The 15,078-nt window shown below is 31.6% G+C and overlaps 3 protein-coding genes, 1 long non-coding RNA gene and 3 other non-coding genes across 9 annotated transcripts; 5 read left to right on the top strand and 2 right to left on the bottom strand.

The window, feature by feature from the left end:
• The first annotated feature begins 67 nt into the window (after nt 1-67).
• Nucleotides 68-150, top strand: LOC126666406 (small nucleolar RNA snoR64a). The gene has a single exon (XR_007637907.1). It is a non-coding gene; the product is annotated as a small nucleolar RNA snoR64a (small nucleolar RNA).
• Nucleotides 151-196: 46 nt separating this feature from the next.
• Nucleotides 197-271, top strand: LOC126666407 (small nucleolar RNA snoR20a). Its single transcript, XR_007637908.1, has one exon. It is a non-coding gene; the product is annotated as a small nucleolar RNA snoR20a (small nucleolar RNA).
• A 63-nt stretch (nt 272-334) lies between these two features.
• LOC126666381 (small nucleolar RNA R38) lies at nt 335-418 on the top strand. Its single transcript, XR_007637884.1, has one exon. It is a non-coding gene; the product is annotated as a small nucleolar RNA R38 (small nucleolar RNA).
• Nucleotides 419-870: 452 nt separating this feature from the next.
• Nucleotides 871-4,287, bottom strand: LOC126664856 (protein BASIC PENTACYSTEINE6). 2 transcript variants are annotated; one of them, XM_050357442.2, is made up of 4 exons: nt 4,232-4,287; nt 2,619-2,664; nt 2,322-2,485; nt 871-2,177 (listed from the first exon to the last, which is right to left on the bottom strand). In XM_050357442.2, exons 3-4 carry the CDS (start codon nt 2,412-2,414, stop codon nt 1,236-1,238), a joined length of 1,035 nt encoding a protein of 344 aa, XP_050213399.1. In that variant the 5' UTR covers nt 2,415-2,485; nt 2,619-2,664; nt 4,232-4,287; the 3' UTR covers nt 871-1,235. The 2 variants fall into 2 exon arrangements, with proteins under 2 accessions (XP_050213399.1, XP_050213396.1); XM_050357439.2 differs by lacking the exon at nt 4,232-4,287 and adding an exon at nt 4,115-4,225.
• A 5,630-nt stretch (nt 4,288-9,917) lies between these two features.
• Nucleotides 9,918-11,208, bottom strand: LOC126677363 (uncharacterized). Of its 2 annotated transcripts, XR_008790011.1 has the most exons (4): nt 10,950-11,208; nt 10,664-10,834; nt 10,420-10,565; nt 9,918-10,032 (listed from the first exon to the last, which is right to left on the bottom strand). XR_008790011.1 is itself a non-coding variant. In XM_050371946.2 (3 exons), the coding sequence occupies exons 1-3, from the start codon at nt 11,046-11,048 to the stop codon at nt 10,482-10,484; spliced, it is 354 nt and encodes a 117-aa protein (XP_050227903.1). In that variant the 5' UTR covers nt 11,049-11,207; the 3' UTR covers nt 10,113-10,481. The 2 variants fall into 2 exon arrangements, 1 of the variants encoding a protein (XP_050227903.1); XM_050371946.2 differs by lacking the exon at nt 9,918-10,032 and having other exon boundaries at nt 10,113-10,565; nt 10,950-11,207.
• A 272-nt stretch (nt 11,209-11,480) lies between these two features.
• LOC126665028 (histone H3.3) lies at nt 11,481-12,616 on the top strand. The gene is made up of 4 exons (XM_050357698.2): nt 11,481-11,655; nt 11,920-11,996; nt 12,102-12,192; nt 12,288-12,616. The coding sequence occupies exons 1-4, from the start codon at nt 11,584-11,586 to the stop codon at nt 12,456-12,458; spliced, it is 411 nt and encodes a 136-aa protein (XP_050213655.1). The 5' UTR covers nt 11,481-11,583; the 3' UTR covers nt 12,459-12,616.
• Nucleotides 12,617-13,872: 1,256 nt separating this feature from the next.
• On the top strand, nt 13,873-14,395 carry LOC130015330 (uncharacterized). Its single transcript, XR_008790405.1, has 2 exons — nt 13,873-14,049; nt 14,126-14,395. It is a non-coding gene; the product is annotated as an uncharacterized LOC130015330 (long non-coding RNA).
• The last annotated feature ends 683 nt before the right edge of the window (nt 14,396-15,078 follow it).

Raw genomic sequence — 15,078 nt, 5'->3', positions numbered from 1 at the left:
TTTTTTTTTGTTTCGATTTTGTTTTAGGTTTTCTTTTTTGGTTTGAGTTGAGGAGGGCAAATGAAGAATTATTTGTCGAATCATTGAATGCTCAAATATTTGTTATTTGAGTCTTATGATACTGTTCTTTTGTATAGGAAGATCTGATGCCTTTTGGCCTTTCATTTTGTTTTCTTAATTTAATTTTAGCTTGGAAGCCATTGATGACTTATTTATGGTATCAACTGAATTAAAATGTTGAAAGTTTTTTTGAACTAGGACGGTCTGAGGCTTCTTTTCTTTTATTCCTTTTATTTGTTTTTTTTAGTAAGATTTGTTTTTTTAAGAGATTCAGTGTTGTGAATGATGAGATCATAAATTATCACAGTTATCCCTGTCTGATACATTTTGTGCTGAATACATGTGATCTGACACAAACACTGTCTCCAAACCTGAAGATTGATGAATTTTCAAAGTAGATCCATCTGTTTTGTAGTAATTTGATAATACGCTAATCATTGTGTCGTTTTTTTATTTTTGATGCTGAATGTTCTATACTACTATATCCCAGTAAACTAAGGTTCATTACAATTTCTTGAGAAGTGGTATCGTTTGATTCAGATGCAGCACTGAAGAGTGAACAAATATAGAACATGATGAACTTCTAATATCCTATAGCAGAACTGATGCTGCTGTAATATCCTCAACCTTTGGATTTTGAATATCAGAATAAAACATAAGAATTTTAAAATTTATACACTTTATTTAATTAAATATGTAACTAATAGTTACTTGACAAAATTTAATGAAAATGAATTATTTTTCATATGACAACAAATTTTTTACTAGAACAGAATCAAAATAAAAGGATGCGATCTTCAGAATCTTAGCTGAATGGAATAATCCATTTGCACTAGTATAAAGCATGAACTACAACATTTCAAGAACTCCCAAGAAGCCTGGATGACCTATGCTATTGTAAATCACAGCTTAATATTACACCACCAACTCTTTACAATTTAACTAGAGTTACAACGATAAACTTCTTTTAAATACATCCCATTTTACCTCATTCAACCAAGAGAATGAGAGCAATTTGCAGATTGGCCTCAGCTACATGATATACTACCTTCTTTGATTGAGCATCACGTCATTATTTTTTTCCACATCAAATATGGAAAATAGAGATGGGTCAACATATCTTCAATACTACAAGCTATTTTTGTATTTTCTATCCACCCAAATCGGAATATCTTCTACTTGATTGTAATGTAGCGATTAGTACCATGTTTCGCCCAATGTTCCTTGAGATCAATTGGATTTGATAGATCATAACCTTCAGCGGCTAACCGGCTTAGCAATTTGCTGTAAGCACTTCCACTCATCTTTCTTCCACCTACGCGTGCGTGCCGCTTGTTTGGCACTGCCGGTAGAGGATACATAGACAGAGAGGTCGTGCAACATGAAGATTGCCACCCGCCGCTTCCCCATTTGTAGCACTGCCTAAATACCCCTGTGCAAGAGCATACTGGCGCTGGCATTGTCGCCTCATCGTATGCTATCTGGTTTAATCCTAAATCATGACCTTTCCAATCAGACTTGGATACTACGAGCTGTTTGTTAAGATCGTCACCTGCTTCAGCAATATCATGCTCGTGTGATTTGCCAAACATGACTTTGTTCAAATCTTCATTCTCCCTCTTGACCTTCCTTGTAGGTTTTGAAGGCTTTTTGTTTGGATTTGTCACTTTGGCATCTTTTGTCCTTTTAACCCTCCGAGGTTTTGTAGCTTCAGAACCCATCGGAGACATTGGGAGAATGTCACTAGTTTGTATTTCCCTAGTGCCGTATGAAGTTTCACTGGAGTGGGACACATTATGAGGTTGCTGTTGTGGGTGGTGCGGGTGGTGCATGTGCTTCACCCCACGTGAGAGTTGGAATCCGGGAGAACTAGAGGATGGCATACTACCATTTCCCATCGAGCTCTCCCGATATAGAGTTGCAATGGCATTATCTCGCTCCATTATGGCATTATTTCGTTCAGCAATAGCCGAGTCCCGCTGTAGGAATGCCATATCTCGCTCCGCAATAGCCGTTTTCTTTTCTGAAATAGCCGTATTTCTTTCATAAATAGCCCCATCTCTTTCAGCCATGATTGCCATGATCTGTTTCATGGAAGGCTGAGCTTGCATCAACCACTGCAATGATAAATCAAAGTAAGAATGCTCAGCAATCTAAAAGAAACAGTACACCATATTTTATTAAAGAGTTGAGCTTCGAGCACAAGAATACAGGTTAAAAAAAAAATTGTCGCCTGCAGAATATCGTATGTAAAAAGATACCTGACCCTGGGCCATTTTATATTGATCCGCTTTGTGTCTTCCATTTTCACGATGCCCACCACCATTATCCATTGCAGGCCCAATTAATTGCATATGGCAATTTACCACACCTCAAGATAGTGGAATACTTGGTCAGTTGGACTTGGATGGTTAAGCTCTATATCCTGTACTCAAACAAGGGAGACTAAATTATTCATATATTGCTTAAAGTTTATGAAGGTAAAACTTGGTCCAATTAACTCCTGTATTTATAATGAGAAAGCAACTCATATAGAATGGCAAATGCCATAAACTTACCATGGACGGTCAAAAAGAAATAGGAACTCATTCTCTTGTAAAGTTCCTGCACATAAAACAATTATCAATGCATCAAGGAAAGAAAAATCCAACATTTGAAGCAAGTTAAAAACTTCAAAACTAGATGAAGAACACATTTGAATACCAAATCCAGAAGATGAATGATGCACAAGACAAAAGAAACTCCAAATGTTTAATAAAAACCTATACGCAGATGTTTGTTAACATGCATGAGTTCAGCTGCTACAAATTCACAAACTGACAATTCATGCACATATTACATTCAGCAAAGAAAGAGGCGGATGATTAATTTGATGGAATGCACGCTGAGGTAGGAAGTGAAAAACTAAAACAAAGGTTCGCAGGCTGTTATACATTGTGCTTAAATGATCCTTTAAATAGATGCTCTTAATAACTACTATTATCATTTTTAGAATATCATGGTATGAATGTGTTTGGCATGCAGACTGCTAAAGGAACATCAACCAACGAAAAACAACATCAATCAAGAAAAAATTTGATCCCCAACAGCGATCACTAAAGACAATTAAAGTACATGAGCTGCTCGAGCACAATACAATAGCAAGAAAGATTTTACTGCATTATCATATTCCGACTCATGTTATAATAAACCTAACAAGTGTAAACTTTGACCAACATCTAAGATATGAACACAAGCTCCATAGCCACATCGCATTACTACTCGAAGTTTTCAAACAAGCCCAATAAAACTAAAACATTCATGATTTATTTTTGAGACTTGCAGATCAAGACCTTCTAAGACTTTATATACTATCTAAGTACAAGAAAATGACTTAGTTTCAATGAATAACCACAGTTTAGCACACATACTCCTAACTCCACTCATACTGGCTCATCCCTAAATTTTCTTAATGATAACTTAAATTCAATAGTTACTTTTAAATGTATTTCTTTTTCCTTCATCTCTTTAATGTTGGTTCTTAGTTTCCATGCTACACTATGAAATCTGCAAGTTGGCAGTAAAAACGCACCTATTCCGACTCCTAGTAGCCATTTGTCAATTGAAATAATACACTCAACAAGCTCATATAATCAAGGAGCAGTACATAATCTGAACTGAAAAACAAATTTCCAAGCACAAATTAACATTGCCTACCAAAAATTAACTGAAAGATCTAAATTTCATTACTAACTAAGAAATGAAAATGTTTCCAAATCCTAAAAGTGAAATCAAAAGCAAGCATGGAAATTACATCTCACAAGCCACAACATTAACATTCAAACCCCTCAGAGCCCAGAGACAGCAAGTAAAGCATATAAAAACAATCAATAATAAGTTAAACAGAGTGGTAAAACAAAACAAGCTATAATCACAACAAAAATGCAACATAAAGTAAAAAGCAGCCACTAATGCTACTTTCAATTAAGATGGGTAGAACAGATTATACAGCATCATCTAAAAGACAAAAAAGAGTAAAAACAAAATTGAAAAAGTGATAGAAATCGAAGCGTACAGTAAAAATGGAAACCCTAATTTGAAGGAGAAGAAGCTGTGAAGTGAAATCTATGGAAAGAAACAGTGGAAGAATGAGTTTAGTTTTTTCAATGGGGTGAGAAAGTGTGAGTTTTACCTGTCTGTCTTTTGTGTTATTTTTCCTATTATCTTTAATCTTTTTTCAAAAGATACAAAATTATTTATTCTTATATTTGCCTCCATTTTATACTCTCTCCGTATAACCTTGAAAAAGGTATGCTACTCAGGCGGGATAACCAAAAAGGGTAAAAACGTCATTGTCCGAACGGCCCATGGCCCCTTCTTCTGTCCAAGTTAAAAATAATTCTTTAAATAATATGCTTTGATTGTAAATTTTTTATTTCTTTTCAAAAAAAAAATTTCTTCTTCATCTTCATGAGGGTGGAAGAAGATGATTTTTCCGATTAACAGGAAAATTATCTTCTCTCCGTCTATAGTACTATTAATCACATATCTACTTTTTTGTTTCAATAAGTCTTTCTTAAAGTGTTTGTATGAATTTTATTTTAATTGAATAAACTTTTAAATATTGTTGTAGATCTAAAACTTGGGAGATAACTTATGGATCTATTGAAGATGAACACTTGAAGAGTTTGAAACTTCAAGAATCAAGCGACTTCAAGATCGTATTTTCAATTTGAACTATTTATGTTTTGGGTAACCTTTTGATGGTTGAAAAAGCTCTAATCTATGACTGTATTAACAGTTCTCATCATTATTTTAGAATAGTTCTTTCAATTTATTGAAGAACTATTCATTTATGTAAATTTTTATTCTCATCAGTGAAAGTTTTAGCTTTTAATAAAAAAAAAAGACAAAACTAATTTTACCTTTGATATTTTAATATCTACATGACAGATACATTTCCAATATAGAATCGGTAAAATGATAATATTTAGAGTGTTAGAGTGCAATTTTTTTAAAGTGTTGAGTTAATTTTTTAAAAAAATGTTGGAATTTTGCAGTTTTTAGTTATTTTAAATGATTTTTTATTTTTTGCTGTATTTAAATATGAATAAAAATTAATCTTGAAATAATATGTGTCCGGTAACTAGTAAGTTTAGGAAATATCTAAAAATCCCTTGTGACCACTTTCTTTCTAGTTTTTCAATTTTTCTGTCATATTGTATAGGTGTCGAGTTTCAAGTGTGTTGGTAAATGATTATACTAATTGCAATGACACTTTTAAATTTTAAATTCGAAAGAAAATATTGATAAATTTTCCATTTATTTGCTTAGTTTTTTTATCAATGGTTTTTAATACAATAAAGAGTTATTTATGCCTCTAACATTTAACTATAAGATTAAGAATACCATAAACGTCCGAAAAAAATTTAAATATGTTTTTAAAATTTTAAAAATAAACAATTAAGCCCTCCAATTTTAAAACCAATGACGGAGATAAAGTAGGGCAAAACGGTGCATGAACCCTACCTCAAAATAAAATTAAAAATTATCTTTGGAAAAATAAATAAATTATATAAAAGTGCCCTACCTTAAATTTTTAATAATTATATTTTTAATATATAATTTTTATGATATTATATTTATATTTTTAAATAAATTGTGCTTTACCTGAAATTATAGTCTGACTTCGTCACTGTCCCAGCGTATTTATACGTCAACATAGGGGCATGGTTGTTTATTTTTTAAAATGTTAGGGGTGTAACTTAATCTTTTTAAACATTGAAGGCTTACTTGATTCTGTAGTCAAATCATAGGGATTATACATGACTTTTTAAATAACAAGTAAGATATAGTGGAACAATTCTTTCTAATGGGCAATTCAATCAAAAACTCACTTAATTTTTTGAATATAATATAAATAAGTTAGGAGAAAAAATCATACTATCAATTTGCATAATAATGTTTGAATTGCATATAATTGCGTTTGCGTTTCACTTATTTTGATAGTCAATAGTTGTATCATTTGTAATCGTTTACGTGAGCGTTTGAGATATAATTTATGTTCGTATAAATTAAAATGTTAAAGGTTTAATTAGTTAATAACTATTTAAAATGACTATCAGTTAATATAATGACAAGTAAATATATTATATCTAAATTGAAAAAACAAATACATTGATAAATTATATTGATTTGATTGTTTGAAGTAAAATGAAATTTAAGGTTCAATTTGAGAAATCTTGAAGAACAAAAGGGAAACTTTTTTTATATCATTATGGATGATTAACTTATCTAACTTATCCTTTTTGACTTTTAAACATTAGTATGAAATAAAAAAACACCTCATCATCATTTTATAACATGGCTTATCCTCTGAAAACCTCCATCTCTTAGCTCCATTTTAATTGCACCCTCACGTTATCAAATCACAAAATATATTCAAATTACGACCTTTCATTTTCAATTGCACCCTCAAACATCAAATTGACCTCTTTTCACTTGAAAAAAGTTCAAATTAATACTTTAAAATTTAAAATATATTCTAAATAAGACTTAATGTTATATTTAAAACAAAAATAAAACTATTTCTTTTAACAATTATAAAACATAACAATAATTTTCTATTAATATAAATAAATATATTCAATTTATAAAAATACATATCCGCAATCACGTCGCGATATTTTGATATTTAAATGATTTTGTTGCCACTATCCAACACGCTAAAAAAAATTATATTCAACAACTTTTAAAAAATAAAATAATTTTTTTAATTGTAAAATAATTTTAATTTTTTAAAAGTAAAAATTTAAAACCCATTCGTCTTTCTCAAGACGAACCCATCTCGAGGAAGACAAACCAGTGGTCTTCCTCATCTGAGGACGACGAACTGGTCTTCCTCAAATCGTCTTCCTCAAATCTTGAGGAAGACCAGTTCTTCCTCATGGTCTGAGGAAGACGAACATATTTTAAAAAAAAAAATATGAATTTTTTTAAGGATTAAGTTTTTTTTGGTTTAATTATAACTATGAGAATCGTTTAGAATATTTGTTAAAATTTGAAATATTGGAAAAAAAGTCGATTTGATGTTTAAGGGTGTAATTAAAATCAAAAGGCGTGTATTTTAATATTTGAAGGTGCAATTGAAAGTGAAAGGTCGTAATTTGGATATATATGGTGGTTTTACCACGTGAGTGGCAAACGAATTGGGCCTAAAAGGCTGGGATGTTTCATAGGATAAGCTTTTATAACATTAAGCAAAGCAAACATAAAACTATGAAGAAGACATAGAAAAATTCAACAACTCAATACCTAACTTAGATAAGTTCAGGAACAATTCATAAACATTTAGGTATCTTGAACGAATTGTATTACTTTGTTTTAGATTTTATGCTTTCATTTATATTTCTGCCAAAACTTTTTATCATAATGATTCTGATATATCTTGAGTCATAAAATTCCAAATGAAATACTTATTGACTATATAAAATTATTGCGGGTCGACTATAATTGTTATTCCTTGAGTTTAGTCAATTAACCTCCATAAGATACAATAATCATCCATAACATTTAATAAATATGTGCGTGATAAATATGTGTGTGAAGAAAGTCTAACAATATGTCACTAAAATGTGAATAACTAATTTCACATATATCTACTTGAGTTTCTTTTGTTGTTGTCTCTCATATATTTGTGTGTATATATATATACTACTCCATGACATGATTTTGTAAAATCATTTATGTATTGAAGTATGTATCACTAATAGGATATGGTGTCAAGTGTGTAAAGTTGTGTTGCAACTTTATCGGCTTAATACATAGTTTGATTCCTGAACTTGTAACTTTTTACCCATCTAACCTCTAAACTTAACGTCTCACCTATCGAACCTCTGAACTTGTTAAATAATCCGATCTAACCCCTAAACTTGATAAATACGTAAATATTGAACCCCTCCGTGCCACCTGTCACTTGAAACATTCTAGAAGAAATTGTGTACGGAGGGGTTCAATGTTTACGTTTTTATCAAGTTCAGGGGTCAAATCGAATTATTTAACAAGTTCAGAAGTTCGATAGGTGAAACGTTAAGTTTAGAGGTTAGATGGATAAACGGGTACAAATTCAGGGGTCAAACTATGTATTCAGCCCAACTTTATCTCCTTCTGTAATCATTATGATGTTATATAGAATTTTATAGTTTTATGTTGAGGTAAATTATTTCGTTTAAATTGACAAAATGAATACATTTATTATTGTTCAAACTGCCAAACCGGTTTGACATTGTTGTATTATCAATAATATAATTTTTTTTATAGTGATCCAATCGAGGTGTTTCTGGTTGAAAATGAAAGTATACTCATATGCACTGTACTCATAATAATATTATGCATAGAATATATGTGTGTGTATAAATTTGTGCCAGTTTGAAGTTAGCACATGTAATTTTCATGATAAAAAGATTAGTGCAATTAATTTGTTTCTTTGTATAAATTATAAATATTGTTTTATTTTATGAATGATTTGATAGTTTATATGTAAAAATAGGCACTTATAGACCATAAAATAGGTACTTATGATTTGATATACTCCACTAGCCATCGCCAACTAATTAAATTATTATTATAGTATTGATTTTTTCTTTTGTCAAATAATAATGATTCTTGTTATAACTTTGATTTGAAAGTATCGCTAGATAATGTCGAAGAACAAATATTTCTAAGAGGTGGAATAGAATAACTTGGTTGGCAATAAAGGCGCGAACCCCTAACTTGTTCGATACCAATTCCGTTAAAATATTAAGATTTGAATGAAAGTATAGCTGGCCATTTGTTGATTTTGTGTTAATATTTGGTTGATATTCGCATTGGGGAAGTAAACAAATAACGATGTTAAAGTATCGCTATACTATGGTGTTGATATTTTGTTGATTTTCGATTTATATTTTTCTGATATTTGGTTGATTTTAGCATTAGCGAAAATACAATATTATATGTGAAATAAAATAAAAAAATAAAAATTAAATCAATGCAATGTTGAAAAAATAAAAATTAGTGTAAAAAAAATTAAAAATAGTTAGTTTATTACATGTTAATTTTTGGTTGATTTTGTGGTTGATATATGAAAAAACTTAAAACTAAATATACGGTATATAATAAATGCTCATTAATGATGAGAAAACAAATAAAGATAAAAAATATAAAAAGTAAAAACTAGTATAAAAAAAGATTTAAAAATTGATATTGTTCAGTTTATTAAAAGTTGTTGATATTGTGTTGATATGAAAAGTGACGAAAAACATCAACAATCAAAAAAGTAAAAATCCAAAAAACGTTAAAAAAAAGTAAAAAAATAAAGAAAAAAATTAAATATATAATAAATATTAAGTGCAGAAATATAATGGTAAAAAAATAAAAGAAAATATTGTAAAATGAGAGTTCGAATAGAAAGTAAAGTCTTAGAAAAAATGGCATAAAAAAATGTATGAAATGCAAAAATTTAGAAGGAGTAATATAAAAATAAATATTATAGAAAAAACAAGTATTTCATATTAAAAAACCCTTGATAATATGAAGTGGATAAAAGAAAGAATTACATCAATTTTGACTCGTGCTTTGCATCTTATAAATATAAACCAACCATGTTAACATTTCAAACAGACCTCGGTTTGCTATTAAGAGGAGTGTTTTAAAATTCGGACCGGTGACAAAACCGGAATGACCACCATTAACAATTTAACCGGTTCAATCGGAAAGAGTCAAACATATAGCCTGCCAACGATAAAAAGAACTGCTTCCACTAAAGAGAACTCCGTATTCAGCGAGATGTTAGCTCAGGAGATTGCAGATATTCAACACTATTTTGCTCATATCATAGATGATAGAAAAAGGAAATTGATGTAAATTATTTCCGAATGTAAAACTGAACTTGCAGACAGTCCACAAAATGGGATTATCCTGCTAGTGCGTTGTTTTTCCATGATCACGAAACTTCTGCAGGCACCAGAGTTCATTAACACGGGTTATACCTCAAATCTTAGCATTACTGCTAGTCTGCTACTGCATCATAGCAATGCAGAAAACAGAACAAGTGATATCTATTAAAATGATAGAAACGACGACAAAATACGTGTATTGACTCCATTACAAACAAGTAAAACTCACATGTAAGCAACGGACTAAGAGATACATATCCGCGAAAAAGATAGAGATTAATGCTCGACAATGAGGATTTAAATAACCAAAAACAGAATACACTTGTCCGTAGGCATCAACAACTAAGACTTGATCAAACAGACAACACACACTAGTTGACATAGTCCTAAAAATGTGCATCAACTAGATAAACTGCTACAACGTTAACGACTTGATGATACCGACCTTCATTAAGGGAAAATCGATTCTCGATTGATTAAGAGCAAAACCAAATATCATCTCAGTTTCTAATCCACGCTAGCCTTTTGTTCTATACTCGACTTGCTAAGTATCACTACACCGATTACAATTAGCAAGGCACCTGCAAACCACTGTAATACATAATAGAGTTACAAAAGTGCATCATAAGCTAGCAAAATTATGACTAATTTGCCCTAAGATTTAAGATTCAGCTTCTATCAATTATTACCTGAGCAGATAGTGTCTCATTGAATAAAAGATATCCAGCTACACCCGAAGAGATGAAATTGGTGGCGAAATTCGTAACCGTAGCTTGCAGAGATGAAAGAGCTTTGAGACTACTAACGTAACATCCCCACATAATTACGTTGAATGCCACGACCAGTGCATATTTAAATAACTGCAAGACAACATGCTAATTGAAATCAAAATCACAGATTAATCGAAATCAAAATCAAAATCGATAATCTAATACTCTGATGAAATAATTGAAAACGGTTATAAGCTAGTACTACCTGACTGGTGATGAACTTGGCGGCAATGGCGGCCAAAGCAGCGTTGATTCCGGCAGATACCGCCCATACGTAACCTTGCCTTTTCCTGGTGCCCTCCATTTCTTCTAGATCATCATCCCCTGGAAAAACCTTCAAGCAGATTCTTTTTGGATACAAACTGCAAGTACGACGTCGTTTATAAGGTTAAAAATCGGCTTTCAAAACGACTTCGTGTTTATGTTTCCTTAGGACGATTCATCCTGAACTCAACTGAGTTGAAACAAATAACTCGGTCGTCTCTCGCTTAGGAAAGAAACACAAAATATGCCACGCTGGAGATCCTCTCTTCCAAAAAAGACAGCCAATCAGATATATTGTTTCGGCAAAAGAAGAACAATTTGTACACGCTGGCAATCCGTCCATTAAAAATACGCCAATAGTAATCAGTATATAATATCTAGTTTTAGCTCTCACAAAAGAAACACAAACGCGTCCACGTCATCATAAATCAATCTAACAACCGCCTTTATCTCTCTATATAAAAGCCATAGACATTAATAATTTAAACACTTTTGCAATACACTGATCTTCTCAAGGCTTCAATCTCTTCCTCTGCAATAAAATCATCAGCAATCTCTACTAGATTTTCTCCAAAATGGCTCGTACTAAGCAAACTGCCCGAAAATCAACTGGTGGTAAGGCTCCACGAAAGCAGCTCGCCACGAAGGTCTGTATCTCTGCGATTTTCTTCTGTAAAATTGTATTTTTATTTCGATTAGGGTTTCATGATTTAAGGTTTCTTGAGTAATTGATTATCAATTGAAAGCTTTTGATGTTCATTCCATACTTTGAATATGTAATTATGATTATACTAATATTGTTATGTTGATTAATAGAATTGGTGTGGTATCTAGGGTTCTTGATTTATTTTTCAATTAGATTATCGAATTGAAAATTGTATAGTTAATTAACGAATTTGTTGATTATTTAGGCTGCAAGGAAATCCGCACCAACTACTGGCGGTGTCAAGAAGCCTCATCGTTATCGTCCTGGAACTGTGGCTCTCCGGTAAATGTTTTCTCAATTTATTCTTATTACTTTTGTTTGTTTAAATCAAACCATTATTGCATAATTCTTTTTGTTCATATCATTGAATTGTTGGTTTATGTGCAGTGAAATTCGTAAGTATCAAAAGAGTACTGAGCTTTTGATCAGAAAGCTTCCATTCCAGCGTCTTGTTCGTGAAATTGCGCAAGATTTCAAGGTTTTTTTTTTATTTTTTTTCTTTCTTTTATTAATTAACTATGTAATTTTCTTGATTGATTGAATACTGAATTGTGTATCGGTTTTTTGTTTCAGACGGATTTGAGGTTCCAGAGTCACGCAGTGCTTGCACTTCAGGAGGCTGCAGAAGCTTATTTGGTGGGTCTGTTTGAGGACACAAATCTTTGCGCAATTCATGCTAAGAGGGTTACCATCATGCCCAAAGATATCCAGCTTGCAAGGAGGATTCGTGGTGAACGTGCTTAAATTTGATTGATGGAATTTGGTTCTTCTTAGGGCTTATAGATAGGAATTGGTTTCTGTGTTTTTAGCATTTAAAATTGTGGTGTAAAGAAGTTTTATTATAGTTTGATAACCAACTATGGGACTATTTCTTTAATTCAAATATGTAGATTTCTACTTCATTACCGCCATCTACATCTTTTAATAATTTACTGCTGTGTTTTCCATTATCTGTCATATCTCTTTTAAATCTCTTAACCCATGAACTAGTAGTGTTGCATTTTTTAAACTGGATGTAATGTGGTTTGGTTCTGAAATAGAAATAAGGGAAGCATCATGATGGTGGATTCCTAGTTTCTGTAGTTGCGGATTAGTTTTTTTTCTTTTGTCCGTCAAATATGTTAATCGACTATTAAGACTTGAGAGACTCAATTGTAAGTTTGTTAGTTACGGAGGTGTGATTTCAACCCATGGCCTTTTGATGCACTTAGCCAACCAACCTAGGCCCACATGTTGATAATTTACTTCTTTTATCAGCCAATTTAAAACTTGGATTTTTTGGTATTAGGGACTGTCTCAAGGGATATGCATTATCTGTCCTCCTTATTTAGTTAGGAATGTTAAGTGATTAAAGATTGAGGAACTTTTTTTATGTCATCTTTGGGCTGCTGTTTTAGGTTTCGTGTTTTGCAGGGATTATGAAAATCCAAACTTATGTTTCAAAATTCGCTGCATTGATATTGCTGTGTGCTTAGGCAGGAAATTTCCTTCAAAAATTGTTGTAGTGGAGATGCTTATTGTTATCCCTTGGAACTGTTTCGCTTGTTTTTATTGTTAAGTAAAATATTTATGTGATCCCTTGGTGTCTAAATTTCAACTTTCTCAAATATGGATTCTAAATTTAGTAAGGATTTGGAGGCTTGATGCTGTGTTCGGAGTATAAACAGTTAGCCGTATATTTAGAAGATTGTAGGAGCTGAATTATTGGGCAATCGGGATAGAATATAAGTGGGTGTTTCTTGAGTTAAGATGAGCTTGAATCCCCGTAGTTTGTAGATTTCATTCATGTGATCTGCTATGATGTGTTGCCAACCGGTTTTCTAATTCTGATGAATATGGACTTTTAAGTTTGATATTCCGATTTTTAAATATAAAATTAATTTTAAATAAAATAAAATGAATGGAATATTGTATTTGGATTATAAATGTAAATTTAAATTGTGAAAATTCATTTGAACTTAACTCATATCTTGTAAAAATTCAATTGAATTTCATAAAAATTGTGAAATTTATTTGAAAAACCAGACCCCTAGACTATGTTTAATTCATAAAATACAATATTATAAAATGGCAAAATTATTGCATAGGAAATGAAATAGCTATTTTTTATGTTTTGAGAGAAATATTAATTTTGTGGAACAATTACTCTATAAACGAAAGTATAACAATAATCACTTTTGTATAGAATATTGATTCCTTTCCATATCTATTTTATAAACCAAACATGATCTAAATGATTTTGTCTTGAAATTGGTCAAAAAATAAGTCTTTACTGGGAGACAAAATCCACAATATATCGTGCAAACTATTAGCCCATGCAGCAGATGGATTTGTTGTAAGAAAAATTATTCTGGCTTATTTCTGACTAGGTCCCGTGGAACAAGAATCTTAAGCCCAATTGCACATTGCAGGCCGTGAAGGTTGCTGAAGTTTACAAACAGTTGGGAAATTGTGGTAGGTGGAGGTAAGATAGCAACTGCATGAGACACACCCGTGATATTTTGCAATCTACCCCGTGACCCACTAACTGCCATCCCTTCCGCAAGAGGCCACCAGTCTTTATTTTGGACAAAGGTTCTTGATGTTATTCCATGCTTTCACTATTATTATTCTTATTATGATTCCTTTCTTGGGTTAAATCTAATAATTTTCACTCACATGAATGTCATAATTTACCAGCCTTTCCCTGACCAAATCATCTACGCCTATATATATTTTGTAGCTTATTTCATCAATTGTCTCCTTAGAGATTCATGTGTGGTAACTACCGCATTCATTTCACTCAGCTAAGTATGTGCAAATATGAACATCCCTATGATAAAAAGATTAGGATGGTTGTTTCATGGAAGTCAAGTAGTAAATGACCTATCCGTCTCTTCTTCATCTACTTGTCTTTTTTACTTTCACATCTTTGATAAGGATAGTTCTGTCAATTACTGCATTATGCATCACTTATAAGCCACTAGTTTTCACATGGCAATCGACTTCCCTATCATAATTTCAATCATAAAATCCAAAACTTATCAAGTCAATGACGAAAAGGGTAAAAGAGTCCACGCATGGCGAGGTAATTAAGTTTAGTATCAAAAGGGTGGTGTTGTTGATTACACATATTCCTTTCATGGTAGTTCATATATCATGCTTCCTCTTCCTTTTCCAACAATCTTTCTCTTCAAGCCTTTCTTTGCTTTCTTCACAAACATTTCTATTTCCTCTCTCATCTTTTAGTTTTACTTTTTTATTAGCCTCTCCTTTTCTTAATTTCTAGTCTATCAAAAATATACCTAAATGCAAAATCTAATCACTTTTTACCCTTTTTTCATATAATTCCACTCCCAATTGATTACACAAATTGATCTTATTA

This window comes from Mercurialis annua, linkage group LG1-X (genome assembly GCF_937616625.2).
Source record: "Mercurialis annua linkage group LG1-X, ddMerAnnu1.2, whole genome shotgun sequence".
Lineage (NCBI taxonomy): Eukaryota > Viridiplantae > Streptophyta > Magnoliopsida > Malpighiales > Euphorbiaceae > Mercurialis > Mercurialis annua.
Note: the sequence above shows the minus strand (reverse complement) of the source record. Positions and strands in the feature narration are given on the sequence as shown.